At 48.7% G+C, this 16,312-nt stretch overlaps 1 protein-coding gene across 7 annotated transcripts in view; it reads left to right on the plus strand.

Moving 5' to 3' along the window:
- The first annotated feature begins 6,275 nt into the window (after positions 1-6,275).
- The window catches only part of NUBP1 (nucleotide binding protein 1), a 22,296-nt gene continuing 12,259 nt past the window's right edge, over positions 6,276-16,312 (plus strand). For 4 of the 7 annotated variants that reach the window (XM_021712173.1, XM_021712174.1, XM_021712177.1 and 1 more), the window contains exons 1-4: positions 6,322-6,364; positions 6,443-6,547; positions 9,160-9,293; positions 13,902-13,970. In XM_021712173.1, coding sequence (XP_021567848.1) covers positions 6,346-6,364; positions 6,443-6,547; positions 9,160-9,293; positions 13,902-13,970 — 327 coding nt within the window. In that variant the 5' untranslated portion in view covers positions 6,322-6,345. Of the gene's footprint in view, positions 6,365-6,442; positions 6,548-9,159; positions 9,294-13,901; positions 13,971-16,312 lie in introns of all 7 variants that reach the window. The other 3 variants (XM_008057739.1, XM_008057740.1, XM_021712176.1) reach the window with 2 other exon arrangements.

Here is a 16,312-nt window from a genome sequence, read left to right on the forward strand (position 1 = left end):
CAAAAAAAAAACAAACAACTTGAACAATTATAATGCTATAAGAAAGCGATTGGCAGTAGTGGGAAACTGTCAGGGGAGGGGAAGTAGGATTGGCAGTTGAGGGAAACTGCTAGGGGAGGGAGGGGGATATCTCACCAACAAGGTTACCTGCATAATCAACGTTTGTATAGCTAACCCTGAATTGCACCCCACATCTTTATAATAATTTTTAAAAACCCATGAACATGTGACTAGTTCTGGCCAGTGAAAAGGGAACAGACAGGCACCATTTCTCCGGAAAGCATTTAGGAACGGGTGCCAGGGCCACATAAGACGGCAGCACTTCTGTTGTCTGTGTCCCTGAGGAGCCACGACCAGCGGGGGCCCCTCTCAGAGGAGCTGGGTATGAAGCAAGAGCAAAATGAACTCTGTTGCCTGGAGTCACTACATAAGCAAGCCCAGTGAAACCAGATGTCAGGAGAAGTAGTAAAGCAAGACAGATTTCAACTGCCACATGTGGGGTGATTTGTTACACAGTACTTGGTAACTGACACAAGAGGAAACTGAGCAAGGCTGAGGCTCATAGGAAACCCAGAGCAGGACCTGGGGTGAGAACAAGTTTGGGTATTTATTTTTTTATTTGTTTGTTGTTTTTTCTTTAGAGACAGAATCTCATTCTGTCATCCAGGCTGGAGTGCAGTGGTAAGACCACAGCTCATGGCAGCCTCCATTTTCTGGATTCAAGTGATCCTCCTGCCTCAGCCTCCCAAGTAGCTGGGACTACAGGCGTATGCCACTATGCCCAGCTAATCTTTTTAATTTTTTGTAGATACTGTGTTATTGGTTCGAGTAATGCTCGGCTGTTCCCCTTGATACCAATAAATCAAAGGGGCAGGGAGCTGGTAGAAAGAAGTTTATTTTTGAGTTTGTATCCAGGGAGCAGAGCCAGACTCGAGATCTTTCTAAAATGGTTTTCCAGTCATTTGGTGACTCAGTCTGTAATCCTAGCACTTTGGGAGGCCACGGTGAGTGGATTGCCTGAGCCCGCGGGTTCAAGACCCACCTGGGCAACTTGGTGAGAACCTCGTCTCTATAATAAATCAAAAATTAGCCAGACATGGTAGTGCGCGCCTGTAGTTCTAGCTACTTGGAAGGCTGAGGCGGAAGGATTGCTAGAGGCCAACAGGTTGACGCTGGAGTGGCTGTGAGTGTACCATGGCACTTCAGCCTGGGCAATGGAGTGAAACTCCAACTAAAAAACAAAACAAAACAATAAAATGGTTTCCCCCCCCTCCAGACCTTTACAGTTCACTTTCATAGTCAAGAGTTGTTGGTACCTATACATTAGCCAGCATGACCAGCAGAGTATTGTGTAGAACTTAAGTTGCATTTTACATTTAGATAGTGACATTTAGAGTAAAGAAAGTTTACAAGTCCTAAGACATCGTGCATTGCAAACCACAAGACTTATGATTACACTGATATTATATAGTTCAAAGAAAGGGAGTAAATAGGGATTTGCATCTCTTTTTTTTGAGTTGGAGTCTCACTCTGTCGCCCAGGCTGGAGTGCAGGGTGTCACGCTCACAGCTACCCCAGCGTCAATCCACTGGGCGCAGGCGATCCTTCCACCTCAGCCTTCCAAGTACCCGGAACTACAGGCGTGTGCTACCATGCCCGGCTAACTTTTTTCTTGATTTATTGTAGAGATGAGGTCTCACCAAGTTGCCCAGGCTGTTTTCAAACATGTGGGCTCAGGTAATTCCCTCACCTTGGCCTCTCAAAGTACTGGGATTACAGGCTTGAGCCACTGTGCAGGTGTGGGATTTACATCTTTGGGCATAGTCTGCAGGGAAGCCAAGGATCCCCTGAAGCTACTTATTGGGAATGCATAGAAGACAAGGGGACTCTTAGTAATGTGCTCAGGAATGTGCAGAAGCACTTGAATCCTCGCCATGCCCTTCTCTAGGGGCTGTGGCAATGTGGACGGGCATCAGCGGGTCTCTGTATTAATGGGATCTCAGTATGTAACCCAGGGTAGTCTTGAACTCCTGGTCTCAAGCGATCCTCCCGCCTCCGCCTCCCAAAGTGCTGGGCTTATGGGCGTGAACCACCACACCCGGCCAGAACACTTGCTATGCTTGTGGGATATCCATGCCATGAAATCCAATAAGCAGGAATTGGGATACACAGATCTGAACTTAGGCAGAAGGAAGGGCTGGGATGGGAGCCGGGCAGTGAATGATGTCAGGGACGTGAGCAGTTCACCCAGGAGGAGGGAAGCACAACCGCGTGTGGCCTAAGAGATTTCAATGCAGGGAGGAGCTGACTCCCCGATGTGGCCCTTGAGCTTCTGACTCAGGAGGTCGGGGTGGGGCCTGGGAATCTACTTTGCAACCTGCACATCTGCTCCCATGATGAAGGATGGAAAATTCCATCCCAGGTGAGGCAGGGCTTTGGCTGGGAGAACAGGAGAGAACTGGAGCGAGGCTGAGAGGAAGGTTCACTTTCCAGGTCTTTTTAGTTTTTAATTTTTGAGTCAGAGTCTCACTCTGTCGCCCAGACTGGAAGTGCAGTAGCATGCTCACAGCCACCCCAGTGTCGACCTACTGGGCTCAGGTGATCCTTCCGCCTCAGCCTTTCAAGCAGTTGTAACTACAGATGCGTGTTACCATGCCTGGCTAATTTTTTATATGTATATAGTAGAGATACAAGTTGCCCAGACTGGTCTTGAACTCCTGGGCTTAGGCAATCCTCTCACCTCGGCCTCCCAAAGTTTACACTCCCAGGAGTGTAAATTGATAGGCTTGTTATCTTTTATTATCTCTCATAATGCTGTTCATGAGAGTGAGTAGGTTCAGCCCGGTAGTTCTTCTGGTCCTGCTCAGAGCCTGCACTCTTGTCCATAGCTAGGCAGCACTGGGCTAGGTGCTGGTAGTTCCAGGCTGACCTGGCCCCTGCCATCTTGAAACCCAGCCTGGTTGGGACATGCATCGTGATCAGTTCTCTGACAGAATAGCACTTGGCGTGTCAGCAAGGGCCTGGGCGGATGGAATTCCCTGGCCCATAGGGACTGCTGCCCTTTCCAGCTCACAGATGAGAGGACAGAGGGGTACACAGAGGTGCGTGCCCACAGTCTTAGAGCCAGTCAACAGCAGAGCAACAATATCTGATACGGACCTCAGCTCTTAGGCACTGTGCAGTACCCTGAGGCAGGATGCAAGTTACTCTCTTACTGAGAAAAGTGAAGCTCAAAGAGGTTAGGCAGCTGGCCTGGGGTCTCACAGCTGGCAGGCTTTTCTGGATCGCGTCTGACCACAGGATCTTCTTTGGGCCTGGTGGCTCCACTTAGTGTCTTCCTTACTGAGGTTCCCCAAGGCATTTCCCAGCAGGCTCCTAGCTGTTTTCAGCAGCGACTCTGCGTTAACTCTTCTTTGTCCCCAATTGCAGGAGTCCTCCCGCTCAGCATGGGAAGAGGTACGGCAGTGGCAGGAAAGAAACGCCCACTGTTTTCCAGCCTGTCCCTTGCTTCTCACTACCCTCATGAGGCTGTAAAAATGATCACGTGTTCCATGCTAAAACAGACCTGGAGGTTGGGTGCAGTGGCTCAAGCCTGTAATCCCAGCACTTTGGGAGACCGAAGTGGGAGGATCACTTGAGCCCAGGAGTTTGAGACCAGCCTGGGCAACACAGTGAGACCTCATCTCTACAAAAAAATCAAAACATTAGCTGGGTGTGGTGGCACACATCTGTATTCCTAGGAGGCTGAGGCGGGAGGGTCACCTGAGCCCAAGAGGTTGAGGCTGCTGTGAGCTGTGGTTGTGCCACTGCACTCCAGCCTGGGTGATGGAGTGAGACCTCAATTCAAAAATAAAATAGTGTTTGATTGTTCTGCAACCTTACTAACAGTATTTTCACTCATTTTTTAAATTCTGTTAAGTGTGTGAAGTTGAAGCCATTTCAACTACTTCTGCTCTAATAAGACTCAAAGAAAATTGTCCCTGAACCTAGTGTTGGAAGCTAGAGGAAATTCAACTGAGAACTCAAGTACTTGGAGGAAAAATAATTATTAATTAATGTTTTCAAGTTCTTGCCATTAAATATTTTGTTTCTCAAAAAAAAAAAGTGGGCTCTGGAGCCAGAAGACAGGGTTATCATCCCAGGTCTGTGGCTACTAACCACATGACCTTAGGAAAGTAGTTTAACTACCTTGAACCTCAGCTTCCTCATCCAAAAATGGAGACAGTAGGACCTAGAGGACAGGATGGCAGAAGGGCCTAAACTAGGTAATTCACATAACAGCAAACTGCAGGTAGCTGGCACACAGTAAGCGCTCTGTGGAAGACTAGGTGTAATGAGTGGTAGTGACAGGTAGCTGACACACCACTGTTTAATACATGGGTGTCTACATACTCAGGACCTGGGCCACGTAGTTTGTTCACTTGTTAAATTTTGTGCCAACTCCTAAGCAATGATACCCCAGTAACAACGAGCACATTCTGCATCCAGATCTTGGTTTCTAAACACCATACTCTGCTAAAAGCAGCCAGGGTTGCCTGGAGAAATGACTGCAGCAGGGAAGCCCAGAGGGTCTTATTGCATCAGAAAGCAAGTAAATACTCCAAGGAGCTGGATTCGTGTCCAAAGGACATAGGAGTTGGCTTCAAGACACCTCACTGACCAAATCTCGGGGAAAATTAACTAGGAAAAAATAATGTATTATAAAATATGAAATTTTTAAAAAAAGAATCCAGTCCATAGTCTCAAAAAAAGGGGGGGGGGGGTGGGGTAGAGGAATGCCAGTTAGTAAAGACAGAACCAGGGAGAAAAAAATCAGTTTTGCAAGTATCAGTATATCTGACTCAGCAGTGATGCTAAAACTGATACAGAGGGCTATTTTCTGTCCATATTGCCACAACCCCTAAAGGAAGGCATGGCGAGTGTTCAAGTGCTCCTGCATGTACCCACATTCCTGAGAGTTAACAAAAGTTACGCTTCCCCTTATCTCCTATGCACCCCAGTAACTTACTTCAAATAATCCTTAACGTCCCTGCAGACTGTGCCCAATTAATGGAGAGATGTAAACCCCCATTTACTCCCTTTTGTTAGTAGTTACAGGTTTGAATAATATAGTTTCAAGGTCATCACAAGTCTTGTGATTTGTGTAACATTTGTATATAACAGCATGTAACAATGTACAATGTCTTAGGCCTTGTTAACTCCCTTTACTCTATGGCAGGCTTGATTCATGCTTCTGCCAGGTGTTACTGATAAAAAGCTGTGAGATACCTCTGGTAACTGGCACCAGAAAATGTGGAGCATGAAATGTCATTATTGACAAAATGTGGCTGTAACTTAGGTTCTATACAAGGCTCTGCTGGTCACATAGTCAATGTATTGGTACCAACAATTCTGAACTTATAAAAGTAGACTGTAAAACTTAAAGGGAGAACAAAACCATTTTAAAGAGACCAAAAGCTCACTCTGCTCCCTGGATTCGAATCCAGAAATAAAATTCTTTCTACCAGTTCCCTGCCCCTTTGGTTTATTGGTATCAAAGGAGAGCAGTCAGGTGTTACTCAGAGCGTAACAAAACCACTGAGTGAAAGGCTGATAGAGGACATTCACATGGCCTCAATGTATCACCCTGGGAGTATTTATTAATTGCAAATAGAAAAAGGGTGCCAGTCACCACTGGAGAAGCAGCGCAGACACCACCTTTACCAAGTGATCCAGCTTCACATATTGGCGATGTCCCATTACTGATGAGACAAATTGACAATATATGTGGCAGGTACACATCATCCAAGGGTGTCCTGCTAAAAAAAACCTAACCTGAATCTAATCACGGGGCAGGGAAGAGGATCAGACAAATCAAGATTACAGGATATTCTATAAGACTGGTCTGGACTCATCAAAATAATCAGTGTGATGAGAGTATCTCCCCAAAAGAAGGGAAGGACTTCTGAATTAAGAGACTGAAGAGACATGACAACAGGCAATGAGTAGGTATTGACTGGATCCTGGATTGGGGTGGGTCTTATTTGGGATAATTGAGGAAATTTGAATATAAAGTGTATATTAGCTAATAGTATTGCATCGATATTAAACTTTTTGGGTATGAGAATGGCATTGAGGTCATGGAGAATAATGCCTTTGTTCTTAAGAGATATACGCTTAAGTCTTTATGACACATTTCTGCAGTTTGGTTTTAAAGGGGACAGAACGCTGCGCAAGAGTTCGCGCAAGCGCATAGCCCTCTATTTCCGAGACTTATTTCGCGCGACTGAAGAATCACATGTGCCTACGAGGCGGAAATGCACGACAGCAGGTTCCGGTGACAGCGTCGGCGGCAAAGGCGGCGGCATGGAGGAGGTGCCTCACGGTGAGCTTGTGGAAGGGGCGTGGGTGGCGGAGCTGAAGGGACGCGAACTGCTCTCACTTTAATCTTGTCTCTGCGCAGACTGTCCCGGGGCCGACAGCGCCCAGGCGGGCCGAGGGGCCTCGTGTCAGGGATGTCCCAACCAACGGCTGTGTGCTTCTGGAGCTGGCGCCGCTCCGGACCCGGGTGAGGAAAGGGCAGACCCGGAAGGGGCGGGGCGCAGGCAGAAAAGGGACGGGACCTGAGGGATGAGTGACAGGGGCGGGCCAAGTCGTACTTTCTTGTATATTAAGAAGGGCGGGGCCCAGGGGAGACGGGGTGTGGAAAAGTAGGCGGTGTGGGGGCGGGGCCTGATTAATGAGTGACAGGCGGGACCTTTAAAAGGGGAGGGGCGAAGGCCGTGGCAGGGAAGGAGGACGGAGCCTGAAGGACCGGTAACAGGCGTAAAGTCAAAAGGGACATTAAGAGGAGTGGGTCCCGGGCAACTTGGCGAGACCTCATCTCTACAATAAATAAAAAATTAACCAGGCGTGGTAGCGCGCGCCTGTAGTTCCCGCTACTCGGAAGGCTGAGGCGGAAGGATCGTGGAGCCCAGCAGGTCGAGGCTGCGGTGGCCGGGAGCGGCCACTGCACTCCAGTCTGGGCGACAGAGTGAGACTCCAACTCAAAAAAAAAACAACAAAAAGAGGAGTGGGTCGCGAAGATGGCGGGCGTGGAAAAAAGTCGGCCAGGAAGAGTGCGGGGCCAGATGTTTGAGTGACAGTAAACAAAGGCGGAGGGAACAGGGGATAAGCTTTGAAGTCAGGGAGCCCCTGGCCTTAAAATCCTAGCTCTGCCAACTAATATCTTTGGACAAAATATTCTTCCTTTTGAGGAGAGATTTCCCTATTCATGCCACAGAAATCTGTGTTGGTCACCTCATCGGCACCATGGTGTGTACTGGGGACATGGCTGTGAAGGAGACAGACGCCGTCACTGCCACAGTGGAGCTTAGTTTAATAACAAGAGCCAGCGACTAAATCGCTACAGAGACAGGCACTCCGAAGGAAAAATTTGACCCGGGGAAGGGAAAAGTTTGATTCTGGGCACCTACTTAGAAGAGTCTTATAAAGCAGGAGCCTGGGGAGAGAATCTTGAAGGCATTTAAAGAGGGATTTGAGTTGGATTCTTGGGTCCACTGCAAACAGTGTCCTGACCTCTGTGAGTCTCTGGTTTCTCATCAAAAATGGAGGGAGAAATAGTTCTCTCTGTCAACCCATATGAGAGGCTGAGGCAAGAATCTCTGTTAGTCAAGGTGTACTGAGCCAGAACTTGAGGGTGCACCCAGGAAAATACAAGTCTCAGAACTATCTGGCCTGTTCTTCAGGTTTCAGGAGACTCAGTAGTTATACATTTCTTTAAAAGGGAAAAAAGGGGACAGACAGAAAATGAGGCACATGGTTATATTCTTGTGAGATTTTAATTAGTGCCCAGTAAATCTATGCTATTCATAAGACAAGGGGAGTATTATGCAGACTCTCAGGGTAGAGGAGGTCTTGGCTTGTCTTTGTTCTGCACCTGGGAAAATAAGCCTGTGAGGGACAACAGGCAAGGAGCTAGGTTATAGGCCTCAAGTTACAGTTGACACATCCTTGTCAACTGTAGGAGGATATAGTCTGGAAAGGTTCAGGGACCAGCAAAGAGGTTACTTATGAACAGTTTGTGAGGGCAGTCATCCAGAGATGTGTGAGGCCTTTTGTGGGGTCTGGCCAATGGGTAATGCTTGGACACAAGGCTCCAAAGGAGCAGCTATCTATTCAGGGAAAGGACAGCAGTGTTGCCTGACTCAATCTCCAGGCTTGACTTTCCCTTTGGCATGAGTTTGGGCGGTCCTGCGACTTTATTTTTCTTTACACCTCAGAGTGTTTAAAGGATTTGCAGTAAGGTGAAATATCGAAACCACAGCAAGCTGGGCATGGTGGCTCACACCTGTCATCCCAGCACTTTGGGAGGTAGAGGCAAGAGGATTGCCTGAGGCCAGGGGTTCAAGACCAGACTGGGCAAGTTGGTGAGACCTCACCTCTACAATACATCAAAAAGGTAGCCGGGCGTGGTGGCACACACCTGTGGTTCCAGCTACTTGGAAGACTGAGGCAGAAGGATCACCTGAGCCCAACAGGTTGAGGCTGTGGTATCCATGAGCATGCTACTGCACCTCAGCCTGGGCGACAGTGAGACTCCAACTCAAAAAAAAGAGAAGCCACAGCATGTATATAAGAAAGGATGGTTTTCACTGATAGAACTTATCATGTGCTTGCTGTCTGTGAGGCTTTCTCAGCCTCAATGCGACTGATGTTTGGGGCCGGATCACTCTATTGTGGGAGCTCTCCTGTGCATTGGAGGAGATTTAGCAGTGTCCCTGGCCTCTACCCACTAGATGCCAGTAGCACCCCCTCCTGTGACAACCCAAAAGTGTCTCCAGACCTTGCCAAATGTCCCCTGGGGGAATTTGCCCCAGATTGGGAACCATTGCTGTATGAAGCTAGGACTACAGCTGTGAACAGTGACTGTTTCGGACAGTCCCCACCTTCATGAAGATTGTGTTCTAGCAGAGGGGACAAAAATGTAAACCAAAAAATATCACCATTTCAGATGTGTGACAACCTTATTTTCCTGCTAGCGCTTATTACCATTGCCTAAGAGGCAGTTTACAGGATCCTTTAAAACAGTCCCAAGGATTTAACTCCTAGCTGACTAGAAGAGTGACCTTTGAGATTTGGGCAGGGACATCATCACCTGAACCTTGGCTTTCTTTACAGCCATAGAGGAAATCAAAGAGAAAATGAAAACCGTGAAACACAAAATCTTGGTGTTGTCTGGGAAAGGCGGTGTTGGGAAAAGCACATTCAGCGCCCACCTCGCCCACGGCCTGGCAGAGGATGAAAACACACAGGTGGGACCTTGGGGGAGATGGGGGTTGCTCCTTCTGTCTGCAGTTCATGAGGGCTCTTGGAGAACTCCTTCTTAGACAGTTGAATTGGCTTCTTCGGAACCTCAGTCCTGCGGAGAACAAAGAGCTTCTAGCAGTTGGGTGAAGTTTGGTGTCTCTGGCCGAGAAATGGACAGCAGGTGCACACCTCCCCTTGCAGACTGGTGACTTAGGACACTGAACTCAGGCTTCTTCCTCCTCTTTATTAACCCTGTGCTTTTCTCCAAGCCAGGGGGCTGCCAACCAGAGTCGATGGGCCAAGTCCAGCCTGCCTTTTGTCTTTATGGCCTGGGAGCTGATGTCTCTATTCACATTTTTAAATGGTTGTTTTTATTTTATTTTATTTTATTTTAGTATTTACTTATTAATTTTGAGTCAAGTCTCACTTTGTCGCTCAGGCTAGAGTACCCCAGATGATCACAACTCACCACAGCCTCAATCCCCTAGGCTCAGGCAGTCCTTCTGCCTCAGCCCTTTGAGTAGCTGGGACTACAGGCACACAACACTATGCCTGGCTAATTTTTTTTGATTGTTTTGTAACAACAAGATTTCACTGAGTTGCCCAAGTGGGTCTCAAGGTCCTGCAATCTCAAGTTATCCTCCGGCCTCTGCCTCCCAAAGTGCTGGGATTATAGGTGTGAGCCACCACGCCTGGCCTTAAAAGGTTATTTTATTTTATTTTATTTTATTTTTTGAGTTGGAGTCTCACTCTGTCGCCCAGACTGGAGTGCAGTGGCACGCTCAGGCCACTGCAGCCTCAACCTGCTGCGCTCCGGTGATTCTTCCGCCTCAGCCTTCCAAGTAACTGGAACTACAGGTGTGCGCTACCATGCACAACTAATTTTTTGATTTATTGTAGAGATGGGGTCTCGCCAAGTTGCCCAGGCGGGTCTTGAATCCACGGGCTCAGGCAGTCCACTCACCTCAGCCTCCCTAAGCGCAGGATTACAGGCTGAGCCACCTAGCCTGGCAAAAGTTTATTATTTATTTATTTTTTATTTTTTTTTTTTTAGTTGAAATCTCACTCTGTCACCCAGACTGGAGTGCATTGGCCGCTCCCAGCCACCGCAGCCTCGACCTGCTGGGCTCCGGTGATCCTTTTGCCTCAATCTTCCAAGTAGCTGGAACTACAGGCGCGCACTACCACGCCCGGCTAATTTTTTGATTTATTGTAGAGATGAGGTCTCACCAAGTTGCCCAGGTGGGTCTCAAACCTGCGGGCTCAGGTAATCCACTCACCTCAACCTCCCAAAGCACGGGATTACAGGCTGAGCCACCAAACCTGGCTAAAAGGTTATTTTTAATTGTTATATATGTACCTACATATTATCCTTGATCTTGCCCACAGAGCCTGAAAAAGTTGCTGTTGGCCCTTGCAGAAAGTGTCTGCAACCCTTACACTAAGGCCCTTCGTTTCTACCCAAGTATTCAGATAAGCATGAGATCTCCCATTACCCAGTGCTGCCCTCTGGGTCTCAACTTTAGTGGGAGATGCAGTGGGCGGCTGAGAGCACAGGCTGTAGAGGTGGGCAGCCCAGGTTCACATCCCAGCTCTGTCCACACCGCTGCTGTGACCTCAGGCAGCTTGCCAGGCTTGCTCTGCCTTGGTTTTCTCATCTATAAAATGAGACTCAGAGTACTGAGTGAGATGATGCATGTCAGGTGATTGGCACAGGGTCTGATGCTCAGTACATGTCTGTGACAACCATCGTTATTACTTTATTCACTAGCTGGGATGATGATTATTTCTGCTTTAGAGATGAATATGTAACCCACTGGAAATACAAGGCTGAGCATGTTTAAAATATACTTGTTGTTTCATTGTTCTATTAGTCAATACTCTCTTGCCCTTTGAAAGTCAAATTTGTATTGGCTGGCCAAGAAGTCTGTTTTCTCAGATCGTCCATATTATCTAGAATAATCTTTGCTTTTAGAAGCAGTCAGGAATATTCTTAAACAGCTCTCTGAAGATGGGCTTTAACCCAGTCAGTTGCAAGTAACCGCTTGTGAGTGGACAAGTGTTTATATCACTTAATTCCACATAATTACGTCCTAAAGTCCTTACTGCACCCATGTCTAGACTTCACAATATATGGAAGGAAGGCACCATTCAGTGTGGGCATATAGCTACATAAGCTTTATTTCTTTATGTAGTGGCAGTTTAGAAATGTTTTTTCCCAGGCAGACCTGCTTAGGACGGTGAAAACATCATTGTCTACAAAGTGTCAGCACATGGTAAATAAACACAGACTATGTCTTGTCAATAAAGCCAAGTAGCACAGCATTCTCCCGGCCTGTGCCCGGTAGGGTGGTGGGCACGCCCTGACCCTTTCCTGCCTGCCAGCTGGGCACGAACTCTGTGCTAGGCTATTCCATGTCTGCTTGAGGCAGGCGGGTGTCTGTCATCTTATCTGTAAAGGCCTTGGATCAAGGGAGAGCAGAATTGGAAAACAACCCTGACTGATCACAGGCCAGCCAGGGGATGTGGGTACTTTGGTGAGGGTGGAGTGAGCCTCCATAGCATAAGCTGGGCCATGAGACAGCAGAGGGTCACACACCATCTTTCCACCACGGGAGTCACTGACTCCCATCAGGTATAAATGCATGCTCTTGCTGGGTCATCTGAAAGGCAAGTGTCATCAAAAGCAGCACTCAGTGTTTCAGGACTGGAGTGTTTGAGGCCCTTCTCTGGGCTTATAGGCTCCAGAGCTGGAAGGTACCTTAGCGACCCTGAATACACATTTCACAGCAGAAGCCCATGTGGGTGAAGCTCAGAGAGAAGAAGCAATTTGTGCAGGGTGACACAGCATCAGAGGACCGGAAGCTGGGACAAGAACCCTCCTCCTCTGCCCTCTTCATAAGGGAAGTTTGGGGTGCTGGTGAAGGAAATACTTTGGGTCCTGACAGTCCTGCAGCATCCGTGCCCTCCACTCCCCACAGCAAGGGCTGCCTTTACAACCAGCTGCGCACCAGAGCTCCTGACAAGGGTGAACACAGGTGCTGCTCTTGGCTTTGGTTCTCTGGCCTAAGCAGAAAGAGAATTAACAGGGCAGATATCAGAGCTGTGATAGATCAACAGTTAGTCTGAGAGAGACAGGACAGGCCGCCCTGGCCATCTGGGCTGCAGCCTCGCAGGTACTACATGGGTGGGTGTTCGTGCTGTTGCCTTCATCCCCCTCGGTGGTGGGGAGTGTGACTTTTCAGAGGGACTATTCATTGCTCCCAAACCCGAGGCTACTGAGGACAGTCTTTGCCAGGGCCATAGTGATGGTGTAATGTCCCAAGTATGAGACTCTGATGTAAAAGGTCTGTGGATCATCAACACACATCAACAAGATCAAGGTGAAGGAAGAGCTATCAGTTTTCAGATGGAGTAAGTCACTGCCTGTGCTGCTTGGGCTGTCCAGCAGAGGGTGTGGGAGCCTCCACCTGAGCTCTGGCCGCAGGTTGGAGATGGTGCTGAGGAAGCAGGAGGTTGGGTTTGTTGAGAGGACTGAAGAGGGAAGCAAGAAACAAGTTTGAGGCAAGTTCAAAAGTTGCCCAGAGGTGCAGCACTTTGGCTCTGAGATACTACAGCTTTCAAGATGAATATGAGCCCTGCTCTCCAGAAGATTCCTGAAGACCTTCTCAAACCTCATGTATCAGGGGAGAGAAGCAGAAAGTCTGGGGTAGAATCATCTGAAGCTGCACCCAAGTCACAAGCAAAAGGCTTTCTAGATTTCCTTCTTGTGTGAAGTTTCTGTTTTGAAAGTTTAGCCTGGGCTGGCGCGGTGGCTCATGCCTGTAATCCCGGCACTTTGGGAGGCTGAGACGGGAGGTTCACTTGAGAACAGCCTGGGTAACATAGCAAGACCTCATTTCTCCAGAAAATAAAAAAATTAGTGGGGCGTGGTGGCATGTCTATAACCCTAGCTACTTGGGAGGCTGAGACAGAAGGATCACCTGAGCCCAGAGGTCAAGGCTGGAGTGAGTCGTGATTGCACTTCTGCACCCCAGCCTGGGTGACAGAATGAGACCTCAACTCAAAAAAGAAAGAAGGAAAGTGTAGCCTACGCTGTCGTATGCCTTCAGTATCATAGGAAAACAGGGATTGGCCGGAACTCAGCTGGAGGTTCCACTCTGGTCCTCCTTACCAGGCCCCATGGAGTGGTGGGTAGAGCTCAGTTTATGTCCCAGCTCTGTTCCTTGCTCACTGAAAAAGTCTCCGGCCCCCTCTGAACCTTAGTTTCCTCTTCTGTAAATCAGTGATAATGATACCCACCTCCTAGGCACGTGGCAGGGGCTGAGTAAATGGTGGCTGAACCTGAGTCTCCAAGTGACCTGGCACCAGGTCCGTAAGATCACCCTAGAGGACCTGGGCCGGGCTGGGGGCAGCAAGGCAGTCAGTGTTGAGGGACTCTGAGGTCATTGTTACGACTCTCCCTCAGGAGAAGCTGACTATTCCAAGTGTGACCTGGTTTCTCTGTGCCTTTTCCCTGTCCTTTCCTATAAGCCCAGTCCTTTCCTGAGCATGCGTATCTGGAGTTTGTGCAGTCAGTTACATAACTGCTTTGGTCTCTTCTTTTTCCCCAGATTGCACTTCTGGACATCGATATATGTGGGCCATCGATTCCCAAGATCATGGGACTGGAAGGAGAACAGGTAACAGCTCTGTTTCAGAGCTCAGGAAATTGCTGTCTCAAGGCCAACCATGTAGCACAGCACGACCTCTCTAAACAGAGGGCAGGCAGGGCGCCGACATTTTCGTTGGCTGTGATGAACTCGGGTAAGTGCTCACTAGTCCATCTGTATCAACAATCCGTCTACTTTAACCACAGTGGTGAATTTGGGGGCAGAGTTATCTATAAAGTCCTTCTGCACCATTTGAGAAGCATTGGTTTCGATACTTCTTAGAGGGGAAGGGAAACAGCAAGTGAAATGCAGAAGTCAGATGTGGAAATTTAGCTCTGACCAGGAACGCTGGACTTGGGCTTGTTAGGGGTCTCTACCCTAGAAGCAAGGGAATGTTTCTGCCCTTGTGGTCTTACCTGGGGAACTGAGACTGTGGGGTAGGGGAGTGACGTGGGCTCTGTGCAAACATGGGTCCCTCCCTTATTGCTAGCTAGAAGCTGTCTAAGAAAGGGTTCCCCCAAGGGTCATGTATGGCAGGTAGGACTGGGAACTAAGGTACCCCAGGACTTTCCAGATCGGTTCATTCTTTAACAAATGTGTTAATTTTATTCTGAGGATGCAGCCAGCAAAAGACCCCTGCCCTCTGGCCAGGTGTGGTGGCTCATATCTATAATCTTAGCATTCTGGGAGGCTTAGGCGGGAGCATCGCTTGAGTCCAGGAGCTTGAGACCAGCCTGGGCAACAGCGAGAACTTGTCTCAACTAAGAAGAAAAGCATTATCTGGGCATGGTGACATGTGCCTGTAGTCCCAGCTACTTGGGAGGTTGAATGGAAGGATCACTTAAGCCCAAGAGTTTGAGGCTGCAGTGAGCTGTGTTTGTACCACTGCACTCCAGTCTGGGTGACAGAGTGAGACACTGGCTCTATTTAAACGATAACAACGTCAGCAACAACAACCACAAGCCTGTTTTGGGAGAGAGCAGATGATAAATAATATAAAAACTAACTAAGGGTAAGTGGACAGATGTGGTGGGGAGAGCTGGTATTTGGGAAGAGGTGTTCAGGGACTTCCCTCTAAGACAGCATCACTGAGGGCAGCATTTGAGCAGCTGGGGAAAGCAGGCTTTAGGTGGGAGCATCCTGGGCTGAGGGGGCACATGCGGGAGCCCTGAGGCAGGGGCGTCTTCACGCCCCTGGCAGAGTGACGGGGGGCAGGCCTTGTGGGTGCTGCTGAGGCCTTGAGGTTTGCATCTGTGCTTGCGGGGCAGGGAGTGACCACCCTCCGAGGCAGAGCCGCGGGAGCCACACGTGCACAATCAATACCCCTCAGTAACACATGGGAGCACACACCCCAGGGTGGGTGTGAGTCACTGTAATCATACCCAAGTATTCCATAGAAATAGACATTTTTAAATAAGAGGAAAATAAACCACAAACTCCACTGCTTTGTCCTGCACTGTCAGCTCATCTCTTCACCTCTCTTTTAACACCTGTGGACTTAGCAACCAAGTATCAATAGGAATGAATTGTTTGTTTTTTACAGAACTTCAGAGTCAGTCACAAAGGACTGTGATTCCACTCACTGTGAAGTGTGCAGAGCAGGCAAACCCCCAGAGGTGGAGAGTAGTTTAGGGTCACCTGAGGCTGGGAGAGAGGAGAGATTAGAAGGTGGCCCTGGGAGGCAGGGCTTCTTGGAGTCATGAACGTGTTCTAAAACTATGGTTGCTGCACACCTCTGCAAATAGACACAAAGCCATGAAGTTGTGTACTTCCAGTGGGTGACTTGCATGGGCTGTGACTTACACCTCAAGAAAACTCTTGAGAAGACTAAGAGTGGGTCTGGTAGTGGCGCCTCTATTGCTCTGAAGAAGCGTAAGCTATTGAGACTGGGTGTTATTGAGCCACTTGCCTTCTGGTGTCCTGCACAGAGGCGGTGCAGGGTGGGGCCTTGGGTGCCAACAGACACTTGCTGGAGGGAGGAGTCTGCATCTTGACCCCACAAAGCTTCCCTCTGCCCCTCTTGGGGCAGCAGGTTCGGAATCACACAGGTTATTCCTTTACTCCTGAGCTTAGACAGAGCAAGCTCACTGCTCCAGTCACCTGTGTTTTCTCAGCACCCCGAAGCGATTTCCATCACTCTTAAAATACTTCAGACCCAGTGGTGTATTTGAACTTGTGTAGCTTTGGGTCCCTGACTAGGTACCCAGGCAGGGTTTCAAAAATAACCCAACTTGGGGAGCTAAGGATATTTGTATCTTCCGTTACCCCCGCTCCGGCCATTCACAGCCTTTTAAGAATTTAGGCCGGGCTCAGTGGCTCAGCCTGTAATCCAGCACCTTTGGGAGGCTGAGGTGAATGGATTGCCTGAGCCC

This window comes from Carlito syrichta, unplaced genomic scaffold (assembly GCF_000164805.1).
Source record: "Carlito syrichta isolate Samal-C Ts95f unplaced genomic scaffold, Tarsius_syrichta-2.0.1 Scaffold303114, whole genome shotgun sequence".
Lineage (NCBI taxonomy): Eukaryota > Metazoa > Chordata > Mammalia > Primates > Tarsiidae > Carlito > Carlito syrichta.